The sequence below is a fragment of the Heterocephalus glaber genome, unplaced genomic scaffold (assembly GCF_053883595.1).
Source record: "Heterocephalus glaber isolate CG9 unplaced genomic scaffold, H.glaber_assembly_v1.0 deba00000122, whole genome shotgun sequence".
NCBI lineage: Eukaryota > Metazoa > Chordata > Mammalia > Rodentia > Bathyergidae > Heterocephalus > Heterocephalus glaber.
In genome coordinates this window covers 63,375,174-63,399,033 of record NW_028258138.1, presented here as the reverse complement: position 1 = coordinate 63,399,033, position 23,860 = coordinate 63,375,174, and the positions used below count along the sequence as shown (strand labels likewise).

Here is a 23,860-nt window from a genome sequence, read left to right as displayed (position 1 = left end):
TAAACAGGTAAGAACGATTACTTTATGGCTGAGGCTGAACTCAAGGATTTACTTTTAATATGCAGTTTGCGCTGCAGGCAAGTTCCTTCTAAACTATTCTGAAGCCTACTTAATTAATGCTCTGAAGAAGGAAAGCACTAGAAAATTACTGTTATGATTGTAAGAGTTAGATGTGCATCAGCTATTTATTTCTGTACAGAATTTATTGGCAGACTGGTGTCATTTATAACTTTGAATAAGGATCTGTCAAAGTGTAGCATTAGTTAAAGGAAACTGCTTATAAATAAGACAAAACTGATCATTTGCAAATGTCTTCTTCAAAGTCTGCAAAGACAATTTCTTAAGACAAGCCAAAGGGGCCATAAGGAGGCCAATTTTAGGTGCTCAAACCACTTCACTGTGGAATGACTCATGGCAGAGGTGCCATCCCCTCCTTGAATTCTCCTCTGAAACTCAAAGTAGATGTTCCTCTTTAAATGTTATAGATAGAAGGCTGTGGCACCCCAGCTTTCTTCCCTCCTCGCATCTTGACTCCTACTTATGTCTGGCCTCACAGTGCTATTTTTGAATAAATGCCCTAACTTGGGCACACCCCACAAGAACTTTTGCTAAGTTGTTTTGGGGGCCATACAGCACCTCAAAATGTTGCATATTTTGTTTTTTGGGGGGGGTTTGGTTTTTTTGGTACCGGGGATCGAACTTGGGACCTTGTGCTTGCGAGGTGCCAGAACCACTGAGCTAAATCCCCGGCCCATTTTTTTTAAGTTTAGCTTTTGTTTTTGTTTCTGTTTTTAAATGTTGCATATTTTGAGAAACCTCCTCCACTCTGCCCCATGTGAGTTTTGTGGAAGCCAAGGGCTGCCTGTGGACCCCCAGGGGCAGATGTCTACATTACCTGGATTATTGGATAGTTGGATGCTCCTTCTTGGTACTTTCAATTGTGAATAAATCATACGAAGGTGAAGGGAGAGCTCAGAATTCAGTGGTGATGGTGACACCAATGGGGTATGTGGTAGCAATCATTTCTAACTGTAGTAGAGGTGATGGTACCAAGGTGAACATCCTGACCACACCATTCCTGCTCCATGGATGTTGTTATAATTTCCTGCAGCCTAGTCTCCTTGGTCCTCAAATGTTTGAGACTGATAACTCAAGTCTATGACTTACTCAATATCCTTGTAATAAATTTATTTTCTCTGCTTAGTTAGCCAGTTGATTTCGGTTGTTTGTAGCCAAGAACCTTGCCTGACCTCATGCCCTCAATTCTTTCTCTATTTCCCTCATCCTCTACAGTCATTTTGGAACCACACTTTGCACAGATCTCCCCAAATTCTTTACACATTTACACTTCACTATTCTTCTCCCTCCTATCTCCCAATTTGTTATCCCTCTGTTACCCAGATGAACACTATTTCTCTCCTTAGAAGCCTACAATTCTTCCGGGTTTAGGGGGTATGGAAAGAGAAGAAAGACAAATACGAGATTTTTTTAACAGGTAGGGGAAAAGAACAAAATAAAATTATGGGCATTCCCATGCTAACTTTTTGGCCTATAATTTATGCTCCCAGTCAGGAAGTTAATTCAAATAGTTGTGATTCATTTTGTCCACAACAGGGCAGTTAATCTTGAGGGACAGAAACAGTCAGTTAGTCCTGTTTGTCATGGCTTATCTTCATGGGTGCTTAGCAGAGATCCAGAAATACCAGTTCTCGTGAATGATACCTCTCTGAGGTAACAGACAGGCTACCTGCATGGGCCTCCAAGTCACCCTGTGCCTTGATGAAAATAAAGCCCTGAAGGGAGAAAGGAAGACTGGCCCTTGGGGAGCCCCAGGGGTCAGTACAAGATCATGGTTGGTGGTGGCTGTGGTTCTTTGAAACACTAAAGAAACTCTGTAAACTTCACAGTTTGACTCAGTGTCCACCCTGAGTCCCTGAGATACATAGTCCAAAGGATGCCTGGACAACTGGGGAAAAACTATAACCCCAAATCTCTTGTTTTACTTTCAGCAACTGTAAGGGGAAGGACATGAGTCTTAAACTGCATGGTCAAAAGACATGACTGAGGTGGGCCTGGTGGTGCACACCTGTGATTCTAGCACTCAGGAGGCTGCGGCAGGAGGATTGCTGTGAGATCCAGGCCAGCCTGGGCTATTAGTAAGTTCAAGGCCAGTCTGGACCATATAGTGAAACTCTATCTCAAAAAACCAAAACCAAAGCCAAACCAACAAACAAAAAGACATGACTGAGAAAGTATGGCTATGGCATTTTTAAGTTATTTTTATTGTTGCTGATAAGATAATAGATGTGCTCTTGTGGGAGAGAGAATATTTTAGCAGAAATACCTTGAGAAAACACCCTTAGGACCCTGAGTTACATTCTTGGTTATACTTCAAACTAGTTTGTGGTTTTGGATGAGTAATTTATCTAGCTGGTTTTCATTTTTCTCTCCTTAAGTAAGAAGACATTGGGTGTCTTAAAAGTTACTTTGAGTTTTTAGGTTTAAAACACAATTACCCTTTTCTTATTGTTTCAAAGGACATTTTATATTGGTCCCTTTCAATGGTGAAAAAAAGAACAGAAAAAAATCTCAAACACAAGCCCAATTACATTTCTGTAGCTAAGCAAACTTGACCAAGGCAAGTATGTTGACTTTAGTAAAGGAAATATGGCACAAGAAATCAACACACATACTTGCTGACTGCTCAAATGTGTGCTTTTCATCCTCTATTGGTACTATTAAACTATATAGCAAAACCTATTAATTCAGATTATTCATCATAGCGCTGAATTAGAAAGAAAAGAACAAAACTCCTCTCCTGGGATGAATACAACAATATCTTTGCAGTTAGTTATGCTGCAAACAGCTAGAGGAGATCAGGATCACAGAAGAGGGAGACCCTTGATTGGCTTACCATGTTCATAAGAGATTTGAAAGTTAAACAGGATGAAAGGTGCCAAAAGACACAAGACACACAGGGAAAAGGACTCACAAGGGAAGAGCAGAGATTAGAACCAGACGAAAGGTTGGAAATGGTGGTAAGAACTTTGAGCACCAAGTATGGAGCTGCTCAGAGCCTTGGGTTCAAGTCAGCTACGAATGTAAACATATATCAGACACTGTAATACTAAAGAGAGGGGTCTTTTCAGCAAGTGGTGCTGGAACAACTGGACAGCAAATACAACAAAATAATAATAGTAAGTTAGAGACCTTATATCCTTCATAAAAGTGAACCTCAAATGGATTATCTACCTAAGAGTAAAATGCAAAGTTATAAAACTTCTGGCAGATCACGTAAGAGAAAATCCAAGTAATTTCTGATTTGACAATAACTTTTTAGATACACCACCAAAAATTGATTCTTGAGAAAAATATTGATAATTGGTACTTCATTAAAATTAAAAATAGTTTCTCTGTGTAAGACATTAAAAAGATGAAAAGACAAGCCATAAGAGGGAAAACATTTTATAAAGCATGTATCTGATAAATTATTCATATCCAAAATCTACAAAATAAACTGTTAAAGCTCATCAATAAGAAATCTAAAAATTTAAAAATAGTCTAAAAATCTAAACAGATAGCCCCACCTAGGAAGATATATAGGCAGAGAAGACAAACAAGCATATGAAGATGCTCAATAGTATATGACAGTAACAAATTGCAAATCACAGCAATAAGATACTACTATACTCCTAATAGAAGAACTAAAATTCAAAGCCCTGAAAACATCAAATGCTAATGAGGCTGTGAAGAGATAGGAGGTCTTACTAATAATCGGTGGGAATGCAAAATGATATAGTCACTTTGGAAGAAAATGTGAAGTTCTTGCAAAACTAAACATAATATTACTATATGATCTAGCAATCATACTTCTAGGAAGTTACTTACCAAAATGAGTTGAAAACTTATTTCTAATTACTAACCTGTACACAAATATTTATAGCAGCTTTATAACTGGCAAAAATTAGGAGCAACAAATATATTCTTCAATAAGGTAATGGAGAGACAAATTGAGTTATATCAAGACAGTGGAATATTATTTAGCATTAAAAAGAAATCAGCTATCAAGGTAAAAACAAACAAATGAACACCATGGAGAAACCTTAAAAGCATTTTGGTAAGTTACTGAAGCAAGTCTCAAAAGGCTAAATGATGTATGATTTCAACCGCAGGTAAGCCAAAATTTACCTCTGCCCACTTAGAGTCCCAGCTGGGCCAGACAGTTAAGTTGACATAAGATAAATCCCATAAGAGAAAAACATATGAAGTTATTTCATATAACATGAGATGGAGGCCCTCACGAAGAAATGAAGACTCAAAGACATAGAGCTGAGCACTTACATACTAAAGAATGATAAACAGTTAAAATGTGACAAATTAAAGGGTCTTGGACTTGAGTAGTTGACTGGGAGGGGAAGTGGCTAAGAAGATGAGGGCTAGTCCAACAAGATTTTCTTCTGTCTCAACTTGCCATCTATGAGGATAAGACAGTGGTTACTATCTTCTTTGAATACAGAGTGCCTCTTACATGGTTTCTTATTTCCTGCTTTTAAGAAACAAAATGGTAGCTGGACGTGGTGGTGCACGCCTGTAATCCCAGCACTTGGGAGACTGAGGCAGGAGGATTGCCGTGAGTTCAAGGCTGGCCATGGCTACATAGTAAGTTTCAGACCAGCCTGAACTACATAGCAAGACTCTGTCTCAAAAAGAAAAAATAAAAAGAAACAGAATGGTCAGAGTTATCTTCTTGCATCTGCTATTTTCAAGTGCTTTTAATTTAACTTCAAAAGTTAATATAACAATAACATATTTTGAGGTGATGTGTTATGAACTCTTTCACAAATACATAACATTCTGGCAAAGGAAAAAGTATAGAGATGGTAAAAATAAAATTGGTGTTTACCAGGGGCTCGAGTGAAAAAAGAAGGGATAAATTAGTGGAACACGGGATTTTCAGGTGTGAAACCATTCTTTATAATATCATAATGGAAGATGCATGGCATTATGCATTTCTCCAAATCCACAGAACTGTACAACACCAAGAATGAGCCCTAATATAAACTGTGGACTTTAGTTAATAATGAATACTGTAAGGTGCCACTATTGGTTCATCATTAGTGTGCCACATTAATGCAAGGTGTTGATAATGGAAGACACTGTTTGGGGTGGGTGAGGAGAAAGTGTTAGTGAAGAAACAAAGTAAAAAATTTGTTGGCATGTTGGGTTAGGCGGAGGGAGGAGCAAACTTTTTGCCGTACTCTTGAAGGTCCATGGTTTCAAGCATGTACCCTGATAGCCAGAGAATGCTTTTTCTTAAGACAACACATTACTTGATAATGCCAGATAAACGTTAATTTTGCTATCATTTTCAGAAATAAAGTGTTTTATTAAAACACTCAGTATCTACCTAAGGCAAAGGTGAACTTCATAATTACATATTGACACCTCTGACCAGCTTTGAGAACAGCTATAGAATATTCTACCTAAAAGAATGCACTTTAAAATTATGGTCCAAGAAGTAACTCTTTGAAAGCTTTTCTGTTGTCCAAACAGAAAGAAGATTCCTCATTTCTAAGATTTCCTCATAGACTGGTGGAAGCACTGTGGAAATCAGTATGGAGATACCTCAAAGAACTAGGACTGGAAGTCCCATTTGACCCCACTATTCCCCTGCTGGGGATCTTCCCCAAAGAATTAAAAGAATCATACCACAGTGATATATGTGCACCCATGTTCATAGCAGCAGTTTGTGATAGCTAAAACTTGGAAGCAGCCCAATTTCCCATCAACTGGAGACTGGATAAAGAAAATGTGGTTTTTTAATAAAATGGAGTGCTACTCAGCCATAAAAAATGAGAAATTAGAGACATTTATAGCTAAGTGGATGCACATTGAGGTGATACTCTTAAGTGAAATAAATAGGGCACACATGTATAAATAGCGAATAGTTTCTCTGGTGTGAGAAACTGAAAATGTAAATAAGGACTAAAATGTATAATAGGTAATGTGAAATAGGAAAAAAAGGGGCAAAGGGGAAGGAAGTGGGAGGGCTAGGGGAAAGCAAACAAGGGAATGGAATTAATATGAGAAAATGGAAAAATAGGAACAAAATCTTTGTAAATAGGGAGGAATGGAGGGGTTGAAGGGAGGGCTGGGCAAGGGTGAAAAATAAGAACCAAGAGAGACTATGTAAAGGTGCAAATTTCCAATGATGAATGTCATTATATTGTATACCTAAAATGTACCAATGATTAGAATGAATAATCGATAATGTAAAATAGGAAGAAAAGGTCCAAAAGGGTAGGGGTAGTGGGAGGGGCAGGGGAAAGGAAAGAAGGGAAAGGAAAAATGATGAGAAATGGAAAAAATGGAAATAAAGTCTTTGTAAATAAGGAAGGGTGGAGGGGGTGAAGGGAGGGCTAGGAAGGGGAAAAAAACAAGAACCAAGATGCATTATGTACAGGTACAATTCCCAATGAGAAATGTAATTGTGTTGTATACCTACAATGTACCAATAAAAGAATTTAACAGCAACAAAAAAAATCCTGTGTTCAGTCTTGCACAAAATTAGTATCTCTTTTTCCAATGGCAAAATCAATTTCTTTGTACATTATTGTCATTTCAGATAAACCAAGTAAGGGAAAGGAATGAGAAATCAAATAAGAAATTAGTTTGGCAAGTACATTTTAACAGTTTTTATTACTAATAGCATGTAATATATGATTTACATTAGCTATATAACACATAGTTTTGCTTCTCCCTCCCCAGGAATGGAATGCTAATTTTTCTTTTTTCTTTTCTTTCTTTTTTTTGCAGTGCTGAGGATGAAATCTAGGGTCTCACCCATGTTAGACAAGTATTCTAGTGCTCAACCATGGAGCTACCCCACCCTGTGCTATCTTTTAACGTGTTAATCAGCTGCTTCTCCCATATAAATTATTTTTGCACACATTCTTAGAAACTTATTATATGTGTTACCCAAAGACTGAGGACTTAATAGAATACAATGTTGTTCTTAAGTTTTTAAGGAAACTTAAATGTTGACTTAGGATTTTAAGGAAAATATAGGGCCCTCGTGCTTTTTTTAGTCATTATAGTCAATTAAAGTACAAAGAAAACCTCAGAATTTCTGTTTTCAAAAGATTGAAGAAGAGAAAAGAGGAAAAGGCCATGATTACAAATGTGTATGATTCCTCCTCCCTTCCTCCCTCCCTCACGTAGTAAAAGACTATGATTATATCATCTGGCAGCTCCATACTGTACTCAATATTTTCCATTGTAAGTAATCAGAAAGGATGGAGAGGCCCCAATCCAAACAGCTCATGAGATGTGCCTTTGAATCATGAATGCACCATCTTGGTTTGTTGACATGGAACTTCTTGGGAGCTCATGTTAAACAATGTAGGAAGAGCTGGCTAACATACTTGGAGGCGCTGCATGGCAACATGCAATAACATCAATTCTGTGTGGTTACTTTTGTCTGAAAAGAAGACAGAAATGCTGACATCTTCCAACAGCAAAGAGGTAAGGTACTACAAATATCTTGGTCTTTTAGATTAAAGTCCAGAGGATAGGAAGTCCATTGAAGATATTTTAAGTAAATAATTGATACCAAACTGGGAAAGATGAAAAGCTGAAAACCTTCACATTTTATATCAGATGTTTAAAATACCTTCCCAGAGGGACCATTACAGCAGTAAAAATAAAACAAAGAACAACCAAATAAGCAAACCCAACATGTTAGCAAGCTTATTGACATGGCAGTCAGCAGGAATAAGAGCAGAAAAAAGGGAGAATTGGAATACAAGTTCAGCACATGTGTACATGTACCCAAGAGAAATGAAAAACAAAATATAAGAACCCCACACCACTTCTAAGCAGCAAAGAACCCTATGGAAGCTTTCCAAATGAAAATAAAAAAGTTTCAGAAAAACAATAACGTTTTCATCTGCTTGATTTTATAAGAAATAGTTAGAAATGTTCTTTTTGGCAAGAAGTTCATCCTGTCTATAGTAAAGAAAAAATTTTAATCTGATACATGGTAGAAAAATATCAGAAGACTGAATCTTAATGCTTGAATAAAGATAAAAATGTAATCCTCTCATCAATGGGAAAAATGGAGCTCAGGGAACAAGATTTGCTGAAGGTCCACAGGTAGTAAAAGGGATTAAAAACTCCTATCTTCTAGTATCTACCCCATGTTATTCCCCAGGACTGCTCTGCTGCTCAGTTATTTATTGCTCTTGCCTAGGTAAAAGTAAAATATCTTCATTGTGAAATATGTATAAAGTACCGAAAGAGTGTTAAATCTCCCACCCAGATATAAATTTTATCATATTTTAGAAATCACTGACAAAAATCTATATTATAAAAAATATTCTGGGAATTCCATAGTTCATGCTTTGAATGGATATAATTGTGGACCCAAAATCAGACATTCAGAAATCTTTGCCTCAGCTATCACTGATACAATTTGTTTCACTACTCTGGCTTTTAGTTTTTCTTTTCCTTTTTTTGAGGGGGGGTACTGGGGATCGAACTCAGGTCCTTGCACTTGCGGAGCAGGTGGTGGAAACACTGAGCTAAATCCCCGGCCTCCTGGCTTTTTGTTTTGCATGGGGAAAAAAAAAGAGCTTGTCCCTTTAATTGCAAATTCAAAACTGAAGATTGTTATACTTGGTCCAGGGGCAGATATACTTGGGCCCTAACAGATGGTCTGGTTGATGGGGCTCAAAGATGATTTGGATGATAACTGATAACACTGTATTTTCAATAGCTGTGTGTGACTGCTTAACAGCCATTAAAATACTATTTTGCTAGTGATGGGAAGGGAAGAGAAGAAATCTTCCTGGGTTAGGATGCGAGAAAGAGATTCTTAATATATCCACTGTATACATGAAGTTTGACTGATTTTAAGAGGAAAAATCCTATCATACTTAGAATACTAAGTTATTCATAGCAAGATTTTAAAAATTTGAATAAAACAATGGCTAATTGGATCAAATAAGAATCTATGACATAATTAAAATAAATAAATGAGAAAAAACTTACAGTAGATAAGAGAAATATAGGAGGAAGAGTGTATTAGGTAATCATTACTAGGAAATCATTATAGTAGAATCTGATTCAAGGAAGAATTATCAATGGATGCACACATTAGTTTTTATTTATCAAAGGAAAATAGTAATTTAATGGTGGAGAAACATGGGAAAAGCCACCCCTACTACTTCAATCACACTGGTAGTAGGAAAATTAAATATATCATTTGACTCTGATATGGTGACTTAAGGATACAACACTGATCTTGATCCTGTGGTGTTTCTGAGAAAAATGGATGCTCTGAATCTAATTATAAAAAGCCTTTATTTTTGGTACCAGGGATTGAACTCAGGACTTTGTGCTTGTGAGGCAGGCATGGCACCACTGAACTACATCCCCGGCCCTGAATCTAATTATGAAGAAACACCATGTTGAAGTCCAGAAAAAAAAAAAAAGAAAGCACAAGGAAATGTTCTAAATGAAGAAGACCAAAAAGTCATGACAATCAAATGCAGTATATACTCTTGGAGTGAATCCTGGACCAGAAGGGGAAAACACCCCTCTTTTTAAAAAAAGACATTTATAGGAACTTGGTGAAATTTGAATATGGTCTATAGATTAAATAGTAGCATTTTCTGATTCTGATAATTGTTTAATGTCACTGTAAGAAAATGTTCTTGATGGGGAATATTCTTTGAGGCATTCAAGGACAAAGAATTGTCTATGACTTACTGTCAAGCATTGCAGGAAAAAACAATTTCATAGGGAGAGAGAATGATAAAGCAAATTTGGAAAAATGTTAAACTTGGGAAAAATGAAAGAAAAGCACATTGGAATTCTTTATACTATTTTTCTAACTTTCCTGTGTGTTTGAAGCTATTTCAAAATCCAAAGTTACAGGAAAAAAAAAAAAGCAATGGTGGAAGATTTGGGGAAGATGGTGTCAACAGCAGTATAGATAATGAATCTCTCTGATTATCTCATGTGAAAACAGAGCAACTGGGACAGCAGAACCCAAATTCCATGGAAAACATTTACCAAAAAAAAAAGTCCTAAATAATAAGGTATCTCCACAAACACAAAAACATGAGCAGTGAGAACAAATTCTCAACAGCTCTAAGGCCTCTATAGTACTAACAACTGTGTAGGTGGAAGCAGAGGAAAGACATAAAACTCTGATGGCTCTGAGAAGCAGAAAACCCTAAAATTCTCTAAAAAAGCATTCACTGAAAAGTCTGGAGGACCAATCTGAGAACAGCAACTCCAACTAAAGTGAATTTCATAGGCTACAATTTGCGGATGTGAGAGTCTTTCAGGAAGTATAGAAAATTCTGGAACAGAGTGTGTCACATGAATTCTCAAAACTATAAAAATTCCTTTCCTAGAAAAACTCCTGCAGAACTAGGATTAAAATATTGGTTGCAAGAGGACAATGTAGCTTATAGTGGCTATGTGCTCTGACAATGCTGATACAACTAAAAATGAATGGAGAATAAAGATAATGTATGAATATAGAATAAATACATTTACTTTTAAGGTATTATCTAGGTATTTAGATTTTCAGGTTGAAGAAAAAGAGGGAGATGAAGATATCAGATAGTGTCAATGTTGCTCATCATTGAAAACTAATAAACAATTGATGAAAATAGGGAAGACTAAAGGTATTATTCAAATATTTTAGTAAAAAGGAAAACATCAGAACAAAAACATAAACTGTGTTTGAGAAACATTTCATTTTACAAGCCATAAATTTTTAAATGATTACCAATAGATAGGACACACGTGTAAATACCGAATAGTTTCTCTAGTGTGAGAAACAAAGTGTAAATAAGGACTAAAAGGTATAATAGATAATGTGAAATGGGAAGAAAAGGGGCAAAGGGGAAAGGGAAGTGGGAGGGGTAGGGGAAAGGAAAGAAGGGAATGGAATTAATATGAGAAAAAGAAAAAATGGAAACAAAGTCCTTGTAGACAGGGAGGAGTGGAGGGGTTGAAGGGAGGGCTGGGGAAGGGGGAAAAATCAGAACCAAGATGGATTATGTAAAGGTGCAAATTTCCAATGATGAATGTCATTATATTGTATACCTAAAATGTACCAATGAAATTAATTTTTAAAAATATATTTCTTAGCTCTGTCTACTGAAAACTAAAGGCCACTACTTTCCAAACTGTGGTCTCTTAAAAACTATTTCTCATTCTAAGTAACCTTACCTTCCTAGAGAAATGGCTGATTGCAGGTTGGGAACAAAAATAACCTTTCAAGCAAAAAGATGAGGAATCTGTCAGAGGACACTTGGGTTTTATGAAAAGAATTCAAGAACAACTTGAATTGGTTTTCCCTGGCCAAAGATAAACCATTTGACATTAAATACAGTTTAAAAACAATGCTGGGTTGAAATACATCAAATGTGTTTAAATCCATTGCTACTAGTTAAGCAGAATAAAATCTCATTGATCATTATTATAGGATGCTAGAAGACCAATTTATTATAATGAGATTTGGTAAATAAAGGTAAAGTATGAAACATTTATTCCAGATTTGGCAACCCAATAGCTGACAAAGATAAGTTTTGCATTACAAAAGTTTTCCAGTTCATAATACTGACATATTCTTACCAATGAAACCAGATATATTTTTCTATGTCTGAAATATGCTTCTCCTGTCTTTCTGCTTAATTTTTATGACCTTTTAAAGGCCTATTTCCTCCACGAAAGCTATTTGTAGGATATACAGCTTCTCTAAAGTCTTGTAATACATGGAACAAAGTAAAATGTGAGCCATATATGTGTTTCAAATTTTTTGGAAGCTACATTAAAAAAGTAAAAATAAATAGGTAAACTTAATTTTATAAAAATAGTTTATTTAATCTAGTATAGCTGTAAATATTATTTAAACACACAATAAAAATATTCATGACACTCCTTGAAAAAAGTTTTTATAGCATTAGAAATTGAACCCAGGGCCTTCGTACTGAGCTACATCCTAGCCCTTTTTCATTTTCTCTTTTGAGACATGGTCTTGCTAAGTTGCTAAGTTGCCCAGGCTGGGCTTGAACTTTCGTCATCCTGACTCCCAGAGTGCTTGCGATTAATGACACGTTTTGTTAATTTTTTTATATGGACTTTAAAATCTGGTGTGTAGTCTACATATAACAGTATATGTCAATTCAAACTAGTTACACTTCAAGTGCTTGATAGCTCCATGTGGACAGTGGCTACTATATTACACAGCACCAATTTACAGAATCCAATATACAACTTAGTACATAATTATTTGGCAGGATAGGTAGAAAGAGGTTTTCCATAATATCAGATGTAAAACTGGAGTAGTGTTAGCCCCTAAACACCACTGCTATTTTCAGAGCTATAGAGAAAAATGTAGGCTGTGATTGCTATGGACTGAAAGTCCCTTTTCCCCTCAATTGACATGTTGAAACTTAATCCCTAAAGATGGTATTGGGAAATGGGGTCTTTGGGAGGTAATTAGGTCACATGCTTTTAATTTTTTTAGTCTGTCCTTTTTATATTGGTACATTTTAGATATACATAATGATAACATTCATCATAGGGAATTTGTACCGCTATATGATTTATCTTGCTTCTTCTTTTTTCCCATTCTCCGCTCCTCCCTTCAACCCCTCTTCCCCTCCTTATTTACAAAAGCTTTGTTTCCATTTTTCTGCTTCTATTCTTTTTTCCTTGTCCCTTCCTTCTTTCCTCCCTCCCCCCTCCTTTGTTCCCCTTCCCATTTGAACATTTTCTTCCCGTTTTCCAGTATCTATTATACATTTTAGTCCTTATTTACACTTTTGGTTTCTCACACCAGAAAAACAATGCAATATTTAAACATGTGCGTCTGATTTATTTCACTTAAGAGCGTGGTCTCAAGGTGCATCTATTTACCTAGAAATGTCTCAAGCTTATCCTTCTTATGGCAGAGTAGTACACCACTGTATAAAAAAACCACATCATTATTCACTTGTTCGTTGATGGGCATTTGGGCTGGTTCCAAGATTTAGCTATTATAAACTATGCCGCTATAAACATGAGTATGCATATGTTGCTGCAGTATGATGCTTTTAATGTTTTTGGGAGGATACCAAGAAGGGGAATACCTGAGTCAAATGGAACCTCTAGTTTTAGTTTTTTGATTTCCACAGTGATTGCACCAGTCTACATTCCCACCAATAGAGGAGAAAAGTTCCATTTTCCCCACAGCCCTGCCAGCATCTCTTATTGGTTGATTTCTTGATAATATTCATTCCTTCTGGAGTGAGATGGAATCTCAGCTTGTTTTAATTTGCATCTCACGAATGACCAGTGATGTTGAACTTTTTCTTCATATATTTACTTACTATTTCTATATCCTCATCTGAGAAGTGTCTGTTCATCTCAGATGCCCATTTTTGGACTGGGTCTTTAAATTTAGGGTGGGGGTCTGATTTTTTTTTAATTATTTATATATTCTAGATATTAGTCTTTTGTCTGAGAAACAGCTGGAAAAAATTTTTTCCCACACTGTGGGTTGTCTCTTCACTATTGGTGGTTTCTTTTGCTGTACAAAAGCTTTTTAAAAAGATTATAACCCAGTTGTTGATTCTTTGTGATATTTCCTGTGCAATCCTGTGTAGTCTTTACCTACACCAATGTCTTTGAGAGTTCTACCTATTCTATCTTCCATGAGATTTAGTGTTTTTTAAAAAAATATTTAGATCTCTGATCCATTTCGATTTTAGTTTAGTGCATGGTGAAAGACATGGGTCTAGTTTTAATCTTCAGTTTGTGGAAAGCCAGTTTTTCTGGCACCACTTATTAAAGAGGTTATCTTTCTTCCAGTGAAGGTGTTTGGCTCCTTTGTCAAAGATGAGGTGGCTGAGTGTGTTTGGAGTTGTTGTTTCTGCATCTTCTCATCTGTTTCACTGATCCTCAGGTCTGGTTGTTTGTTTGTTTTTCAGTATCACACTATATTCATCACAGTAGCTTTGTAGTATAGTTTGAAGTCAGTTGTGATGCCCCCTGCCTTGCCTTTGTTGCTCAGATTGCTTTTGCTATTCTAGGTCTTTTCTGGTTCCAAATGAATTTTAGGATTGTTTTCACTAATTCTGTGAGATATACTGTTGGAATTTTGATTGGGACTGCATTAAAACTGTATTATCATTTTGGAAGTATGGCCATTTTCACTATTTTGGTTCTTTCTACCCAAGAACAAGGGCTATCTTTCCATTTTCTGATATATTCCTTGATCTTCTTTTTCAAAGTACTGTAGTTTTCAATGTAAAGGTCTTTTACTTCATTTGTTAGATTGATTCCTAGGTATTTCATTTTTGGGATGCTATTCTTAATGCTATTGGATGCAATTCTCTCTAGTGAGTTTGTTATTTGTGTACAGGAATGCTGTTGATTTTTGAGTGTTGACTTTGTATCCTGCTATGCTATTGAATTTGGTTATTAAATCTAGAAGTCTTTTGGTGGAGTTTTTGGGGTCTTCTATGTAGAGTATCATGTCATCCACAAATAATGATAATTTAACTTCTTCCTTTCCTATCTGTATTTCTTTCCCTTGATAATTGCTCTGGCTAATGTTTCCAGAACTACATTGAATAAGACTGGTGATAGTTGACATCCTTCTCTTGTTTCTAATTTTAGAGTGAAAGCTTTCAGTTTTTGTTCATTTAGTATGATGTTGGCTGTTGGTTTGTCATAGATGGCTTTTTTCAGAGATAAAGACCGTTTATTCCAATTTTCTCTAGGGTTATTATCATGAATGGGTGTTGGATTTTGTCAAACGCTTTTTCTGCATCTATTGAGATGATCATATGTTTTTTGTCCTAGACTCCATTAATATGGTGTATTATATTTATTGATTTGCATATGTTGAACCATCCCTGCATCCCTAGGATGAATCCTACTTGGTCATCGTATATAGTCTTCTTTATGATTTGTGGCATTCTGTTTGCCAGTATCTTATTGAGGATTTTTGTGTCTATGTTCATTAGCGAGATTGGCCTGTAGTTCTCTCTTTTGGTTGGATCCTTCTCCAGTTTTGGTACAGGCTAATGCCTGCTTCCAGAAATGATTTTGGGAGTATTGCTTCCCTTTAAATTTCACCAAAGAGTTTGAGTAGTAGTAACATTATGTCTTTTCTAAATTTCTTGTAGAATTCAGTAGTGAGTCCATCAGGACTTGGGCTTTTCTTTGTTGGTAGATTTTAAATTACATTTTCAATTTCATTGAGTGATATTGGTTTATTTAGAATTCTTATATCTTTTTGATTCAGCTTTGGTATTTCATATAAATCAGGAATCTGTTCGTTTCTTCTGTGTTTTCCATCTTATTAGAATACAGGTTCTCAAAGTACCTCTGTTTTGGCAGAATTTGTTGTGATTTCATTCTTTTCATTACTAATTGCATGGATTTGAGTCTTTGCTTTTTTGATAAGGTTCTCTAAGCATTTGTCAATTTTATTTAACCTTCAGAGAACCAATGCTTTGACTTATTGATTCTTTGTATTGTTTTCTTAGTCTCAGTTGCATTAATTTCTGTCTAATCTTTATAATTTCCTCCCTCCTACAAGCTTTGGGCTTGACTTGCTCTTCTTTTCCTAGAAGGTTGAGGTTCAACATTAGGTTGTTTATTTGAGCTTACTTTGTTTTTCTGATATGTGAATTCACTGCTACATATTTCCCTCACAAGACTGCTTTCATAAGTTCCAGTACATTGTATTGGCATTATCATTTAATTGTAGAAACTGTCTAATTTCTTATTTAATTTCACCTGTGACTCATTGGTTATTTGTAAAGTTTTTGTGGTTTCTTTTGCCACTAATTTCTAACTTCATTGCACTGTAGCCTGATAATATGCATGGGATAATTTCAATTCCTTTGCATTTACTTAAGCATGTTGTATGAGCTAGTATGTGGTCTAGTTAGGAGAATTTCCTGGGTGCAGCTGAGAAGAATGTGTATTCTGACATTGTTGGGTTAAACACTCTGTAAACATCTACTAATTCCAGTTGTTCAAAAGTTTGATTCAGTCCTGATATTTCCTTGTTGATTTTTTTGTCTAGTTAATCTGTCTATTTGTGACAGTGGGATATTGAGCTTCTCCATTACAATTGTATTAGTGCTTATTTGATTTTCATGTCCATTAATATTTGTTTTATATAGTTTGTGCACCGGTATTTGGTGCATATATATTTATGATTATTATGTCTTTGCCTTAGATTGTTCCCTTAACAAGTATGTAGTGACCTTCTTTGTCTCTTCTGGACACTCTTGACTTGAAACCCAATTTGTCTACAAATAGAACAGCAACCCCTGCTTTTTTCCGGGTTTGTATGAAGTACTGGTTTCAATCCTTTGACCTTCAGTCTATAAATTTCTTTATTAATTGAATGTGTTTCTTGTATGCAGCATATTATTGGATCTTGTCTCTTGATCCATTCTACCAGTCTGTTTCTTTTGATTGGTGAATTGAGACCATTTACATTGACAGTTATAACTGATACGTACTGACTTATCCTTGTCATATTATTTTCCTAATTTGTTCCCTTTTTTTTCCTCCCTCTGTTTAATTACTTGCCTTGCCCAGAGGATTCATTCTGTTGGGACTTATGAGTTGTAGTCCTCATTATCTTTTTCTAGAATGTCCTTCAGAACGTTTTGGAGTCCTGGTTTTGTGGTTATGAATTTTGTCAAATGTTCTTTGTCATGGAAGTATCTTATATCTCCATCAATTTTGAAAGATAGTTTTGTGGCGTACATCAATCTGGGCTGGAGGTTGTTTTCTTTTAGGTCTTATAATGACTAACTGGAGTTCTATATGCCTCACTAATCTGTCTATCAAATTCTTTTTCCCTGTTTGGGAAGTTTTCTGCCATTCTGTGAACAGCTTTTTTATGTCATTTGAGCTATCTCCTGCTTTTTCATCAACTCCAATCAATCTTATCTTATTACTCTTTGCATCATCTAGCAGCTGTTGGATTGATTTTTTCGTGGTCCCTTACTATTTTTAAGAAATATTTGTTTTCTTGATTGCTAAGCAGAATTCTGTCTTCTATATCTGATATTCTGTCCTCACATTGGCTAATTCTGCTTCATATACTTTCAATGGAATTTTTAATCTCTGGATATCTGTTTGAATCTGTTTCATGGATTCCATTTCTTTCCTATATTGAACATACATGGTTTCCATCATTTTCCTAGGCTCCTCTATTTTTTTTTTAAATCTGTATTTGCTCTAGATTCTCTAAGCATGTCTTTCATTATGATCATCATCTCTGTAGTTATCTGAGAAACGATTTCTGATTTAATTTTTTCTACAGCCTCATTCATCTGCTTTGTTACTTCTGCTGTTACTACTTCACAGAGTTCAGCTTTCCAGCTGTTCCATCTCAGTGTCCCCTGAGTTTGCCTTTGGCGAGCTGGAAGTCTGAGGTTTCAACTTGCTTCTGTGTCTTCTCTCTCTTTTTTTAGTTTAATTCCTGGGTTGATGCTTGTAAATTGATGCTTGTAAACTGCTTTCTCACTTCAGATCCTTGCTGGATCATGGGGACTCACTTCCCTCCTTCTTCTCTTCCTCATGTTGCTATATTCGAGTGTCTTGATAGCAAATCTTGGAGAGGCTGTTCCTCTGCTGTTCACCCCTCCACTATCTTCCCAGAAGTCCCATATTCTATCTGAAATGTGCTAGAGGCTGAAGAGTGTGCACCAGAAGCCAGGAGATGACACCCAAGGTGAAGGTGAAGACTGGAGCTCCTCTAAAGGAACAGAAGCTGGTCAAAAGCTCTTATAAGAGGAGACCTGGGAGATCTTGTTTCTCTTTACACTCTTTGTCCTTTGTGGGCACAGCAGGAAAATGACTGTTTTAAGTTAGGAAGCAGGCCCTCCCTAGACACTGGATCTGACAATGGTATTTGCTTATTGCAGGACCAATCATCCAGACAATGTGCTAATGAGGTGACTCTTTTCTCCAAGGAGCAGTAAGTAGTCCTTTTCAGTAAGAGGATGTGGAATGACATCAAAGGTGGCTTCTTGGATACAGCACATGAAGAGCAAGATTTCCCTGCACCAGGTAGAAGAATTGAGACTAACACATCCAAGTCTTTAACTCTTCCGTGTAATGTACAGTACAGTTGTTCCTCACAGCCTGTGAGTGATTTGCTTTAGAACCCTTACTCAGATTCTGTGAACACTGAAGTCCCTTATAAAATGGCATAGTATTTGCCTATAATCTATGCAGATCCTCCTTATATTACCAAAATCATTTCTAGATTATGCATAATACCGAATGCCATAAAATGTCATTTAAATAGTTACCATACTGTATTGTTTAGGGAACAATGTCAAGGAAAAGTCTGTACATGTTTATTACAGACACAGATTTTTTTCCTTGAATGTCTTCAATTTTAAATTGGTTGAATCCATGGATATGGGACTAACAGACACGGAGAGCTGTCTGTGTATAGCTAGAAGTTACCACAAGAGTGTCCCCATATGTATTTCATCATTCATGGGGGCTGGGAAGGCTTTTCAAGTCTGGATTTAAGAGACTAGTATAACTCACTGTAGATATATAACTACTGGTTGATATTAATATACCCATTGAATCTTCCTTGGGTATAAACAAGTATAATATATGTCATTGAAAGATAAATGCCTCAGTTTAAGAAAGTAAAAGATATTTCCAGGGAAATGTTTCAAATTCTATTACAAACATTGAATGCTGTTACTGAAAGCCTCAGAGAAGACAGCCTGTTGCAGAGTAGCTAGATCTTTATTTAAGGGGTTCTCAACACCTTCTGGCTCAGGCAGAAACATCTGATTGTTGTCTCTGTCTCTCTCTGCAAGGACATTTTCATTTCCCAATAATCTATCTGTGTTCCCTTGTTGAGTCAAACATTCCTGGTGACTTTCCTAACCAGGAGATTTCCTTCTAATTTGGCTGAGCCTTGTGGTTATAGAACATCCTGTTTGCAGTGTAACCCTATTCCTCTTAAAAAGAGTTTCTAGAAACTTCCTCTCCAGAGAAAGAAAATGAACCTGATCTTGCCTAACCTGCACCTTTAATTATTATTTTTATTCTTTTTTCAACTAGTCATTCCATTTTTTAAATGACAACTTCATATTTACATTTCTCTATGCCTGCAAGGCACATGAGACTTTTCTTGGTGCTGAATTAATCTAACTTAGTATGATAGATGCTTGGTGAAATCATTTTCTGTGATAGCATTTGTTATAGGAGATGCAGTAGTTGATGGGAAAGATTAGGAACAAGGGCTTCCATAACTCCTTCTTCTCTTCAGCAAAGCCTATACTTAGAATAGACTGCTCTTCAAGGCAAAGGAAAAATAATGGCAGACAACAGCAGATTGAAGAGAAAGGAGAAAAAAATTAAAGCTAAAAAAAAGATTTTTTTAAAACCAAAATCTTTGTTGACTGAAGACGGTGGTGAGCACTGACCTCCCATGGAGGGAGCTTTGCCTGCTGAAAGGTTACAGGCAAAGCAGTCGTATCTGAGCTTCTGCTCTGGAGACCATAGATCTTTATTTAGTAGAGCACCTTCATGAGTCTGGAGTTGGCAATGGAGGCAAAAATTGTTCAACAAAAGAGAGTAACCAAAATTTAGAGGGTGGAGGTCAGAGAGTGCAGGGATGGCCAAAAAGATGAAAAGAGCCAGAGAGAAAGGTTACTACCTTGAAATGCCCCCAATAGAGGATCATAGCTAAATTGTGAGGACAGTGTTGGCTAGATTTCTCATTTAATGTATTACTTATCCTGTGCTGTACTTTAATTCTCTTGTGTTATTCAAACCTTCAGTAAAATTCTGCTACATCCCATATATTCATGCAATGAAAAGAAGGGCAGCTGATACCTAACATGGGACAAAATAGAGCAAGAGGAGAGGAGGCCATTAGTTAAGTAACTAAGAGTAACTAACAGTAAGGGTTTGGACAGACAGATCAGGAAAATGTCCTCTCTTGAGAAATCAACAGAAATAGGGCTGGAGAGAAGAGAGTAGCCTGGGTTGAAGGTTTCACTCTCTTATTTGAATTTAAGTCTGTCTCAGGAAGTTGTAAGGTTTTTCTTAGTGCATACTGATGTTAAAATTATTGAAGTACTTGTTATACTGGTCCTAAGGCTTTCAACTTTGCATTTCTCATTAGGTTTTCTTGGTAACATTTTAGTGAAAAATCTAAGGACAACTTTTTGTTGTGCAGAGGTATTTTGAAAACTACTCATCATTATTTCGCAAAATAAAGCCATTTAGCACAGAGGGAGGTAAAATAGAAAGGGTATAATAATAATTTTAAAAATTTGTTTTATGAAAACCAAAATTCAGTCTTGTTTTTATTTGAAGTGACGAACTTCACACCTTCCAACCTATTAAATTTAACACAATATACATTTAATTTTATTTAACTCTAGTTTAAAAATTGTTTAACCCCTTATTCACTTATCTATTTATTTTTGCATAAAACATTTATAAACCTCTTCTGTGCCACGCATAGCACTAGGTCCCAGGGTACAGAGGTGAGCATGATTTGCCCCCCATTAGTTAAGGTTTACTAGGAAAGTCAAACAGGTGGCCTCAATTGTCAATAGACATTTGTGCTACAGTCAGCAACTCACAGAATACTAAGGAAGAAAAGGCAAAAAGCATCATTTAAAAAGCAGCCAGTCTATCCCTAAGTAGAACTGCAAGAAATATCAAAGCCTAATGCCAGGATTTACTTTGCATATGTAATCTGAGTTTCCTTGTCAACAATTTAGGGTGAAGCTGAAACCACAGCCCAGAGATCATGATGTTTGCAGGCATGTATCCCTTTCCAGGGAATCAGGGCTAGGAGCACATCTCATGTGCCCAGTCTGTGGGAACCCTACACTGGATAGGAAGAAGTCAGCTATGTGGAGTTTGGGATATTAAAAACACCCCTTCCCACCGTCTACAGTGGAGTGGATCTGTACACAGCCAACCTGTTCACTAGAGGACACACAGCCTAAAGGGTACAGAAGGACAGGGAAGGATGACGGCTGTGCTACCATGGTGACAGCATCAAAGGACTTGGTGCCTGGCTGGGGATGGGTAATTCAGGACACACAGTTGGAAGAAGTCTGGGAGGACTGACAGCCACACTGGGCCCTCTGGGCCAATGTAAGCCCTTTCTAGATTTGAAGCAAGGTTTTTGAGAATTCAAGAGCAAAGCATAAAATGGTTTCCCAAACATCTGTTTCAGGAATTTCCCAAGAGAGTAGGGAATTGGCGCATTTAGAGGATCCAGAGGTTGGTCAGTACACTGGAGAACCCCTCTCCCCAGGGTAATGTAGTGGAAGGGAAAAAAGAGAACCATATGCATTTCGCTATGTTATATAATCAGAGTATATATGTCAAAGTCACAGTTACTGGACCAATCCTTTTTTCAGCATTAGCTCTTGTCAGAAATAGGTCTAGAAGTTTCACACAATTATTCACCCCTATTTAACATCAAAACCTGGACACCTTAGCAGAGGGCTGCAGATTCGGTGTCTGACTGGGTCTTCCAGCTTCTCTGATGCACATACATGTGACAATGGTACAGAAAGGCAGGAAGTGACTATTGAATGCATACAGGTTCTGCAGCTTCCATCCATTCTCAAAGGATTGATTTCCATTTTAGATTCTGAGTAGCTTTCCTTCTCAGTGCGCTATGAAATAGATGGGTCTCACACTGTCTGAATGTAATGGGATCCCTTTCCCTCAGGGTATTAAGGAACAGAGATTCGGGCCCAGCCCACCCTCTGGCAAACCTAGAAATCTTGACTTTCCTAGAGAAAGGCCCAGCGGAGAGCCGGGACCTGTGGAAGGAGCTGGGATCTCTGCCTCTGGAAAGCCCAGAAATGCCAACGACCAGGCTGGGGTAGGAGAGAGGTGAAGCTGAGCTGTCCTCGAGGCTGGTGGCAGGGTCGTGGGCAGGGCAGTGATTGCTTCGCAGGACAAAAAAGAACAAGGATCTCCCAGTCCCTGCAGTCTCCAGAGGTCAATTCTCAGGGGGACCCAAAGCTGCGCCCGGGGCTCTGGCAAGTTGCAGGAGTCGAGGGCGGGGAGGGAGCGGGTCTTACCTGGCCGGGTTGGCTGGTGTAGTTGAAGGAGTAGATGCTCTCGGTGCTGAGGCTCACCACCCCGCTGTACACGCGATCGAAATCGGCGCCCCTGGCGGGGTCGCGGGGGTAGCGGCCCGGGGCCGGGGGCTGCGTGGGGGGCTCCGCGGGGCGCCTGGGCGCAGCTCCCCGCAGAAGCCAGGCCAGCGCCCAGAGCAGCGCGAGCCGCCCGCAGCCAGGCATGGTGGGCGCTGCGCCCCGCCGGGAGCAAAGCCGCCCCGGGGAGGGGGCGCGCCTGCTGCGGAGCTTCCGAGCCGCGTGCGCCTGGGCGCCGACTTCCGCGGCGGAGAGTGCGGGTAGCGCGCTGGCGAAGAGCCGATCAGATACTGCAGTGGGGTCTCCACGAGCGCTCACAGGGGGAGAGTAGGGGAGACGGAAGGCTGCTTTGCCCTCTGGCTTCCAAGTCTTCTCTTTCTCATTGCCGAGAATCCCCCACGCACCCAGACTGAATTTCGACTGGTCTCTTTTCCCTCAACCTCAACAAAAAAGACAGCAACAAAAAAGAAATAGGAAACATTAAAAAAGAAATATCCACTGGTCTAGAAAAATCAACCCGACCAGCTATCGAGTGGGAAATACGGACCGTTTCAAATAAACGTGTACCTGGGCTTCAGGCGAGCAAATAGAAAGCAAAAGGGTCCGTCCCCCCAGAGGGGCCCGAGCCGCTTCACCTGCAGAGGACCAGTGCGATGCGCACGGCTTAGCCCGCACCGCCCTGCTCCTCGACACCGCTCCTTCCTGACACCTGTTTCCTTTCCTTACTACCTCCCATTCTCCAGCTAGAGCCTCACGTCATCTTTCTCTTGCCCTGGCCATATGTGTAATGTATGTAAATATGTACAGTCATAAAAAAAATAGATACGGGAAAGAGGATAATTTCAGGCTCTGCCTGAAGTGTGATCCCGGAAGTTGTCCAAAGAGGACTCGGAGTAACTAGATTTATGCAGAATGCATTTCTTCCCGTCCTAGACTCTCGCCTGCTGTGCCTCTGCAGCGACCTTTTTCAGATTCTAAGTTGTTTTTCAAGAGGCAGAAACCATCACCACCACCCACCCATCCCCTGGAAAAAGGAGGCGCCCTTCTGGTAAAAACAAGGGGATCATATTTAAAGGGTTACTAAAGACAGTAAAGTTTAAGAGGATCTTTGCGGAACAGTTACAATTTAGGTGAGGGAGAGGACTCGTAATTTTATTTCATCATTAAGTTATTCATAAACTAGAGAAGAAAATAATTGTCACAAAGAAAAAAAAACTTGTTCAAAGATTTTAAGATCATAGATTAAAATCTTAGCACTTGTCATTTAAAGGAAGGAGGATGTTCGTTTACTTCAACGAATTCCTATAATTTATTTAAACATCAAAACTAAATGCAATACCTTTAGTATAAAGTTTTATAACTGTGCAATGAAAATAGTGCTCTTCAAGGATTGCCTTAGACTACATTTTAGGGCAGTTTTCACTTTTTAAAAATGGTTGCGATAATATATGAGTGTAAAAGAAAAACCCTAATTCAAACAAGAGCCTGGGGTGAAAATTTAGAATAGAGCTCATGGTTTTGAAAAACATAACAATTTCAGCTAGAATTTTAATGACTTTAAACTGCTCAATTGAAATGCTGTATTTAAAATGTCTAGGTCTCTAAAGAATGAGAAACTTGGCCGGGGATTTAGCTCAGTGGTTCGGCCG

At 37.8% G+C, this 23,860-nt stretch overlaps 1 protein-coding gene across 4 annotated transcripts in view; it reads right to left on the bottom strand.

Moving 5' to 3' along the window:
* Nucleotides 1-23,161, bottom strand: part of Sidt1 (SID1 transmembrane family member 1) — a 109,409-nt gene extending 86,248 nt beyond the window's left edge. For 2 of the 4 annotated variants that reach the window (XM_021263628.2, XM_004835707.3), the window contains exon 1: nucleotides 22,137-23,160. In XM_021263628.2, coding sequence (XP_021119287.2) covers nucleotides 22,137-22,358 — 222 coding nt within the window. In that variant the 5' untranslated portion in view covers nucleotides 22,359-23,160. Of the gene's footprint in view, nucleotides 1-22,136 lie in introns of all 4 variants that reach the window. The other 2 variants (XM_087215687.1, XM_087215700.1) reach the window with 2 other exon arrangements.
* Nucleotides 23,162-23,860: the final 699 nt, after the last annotated feature.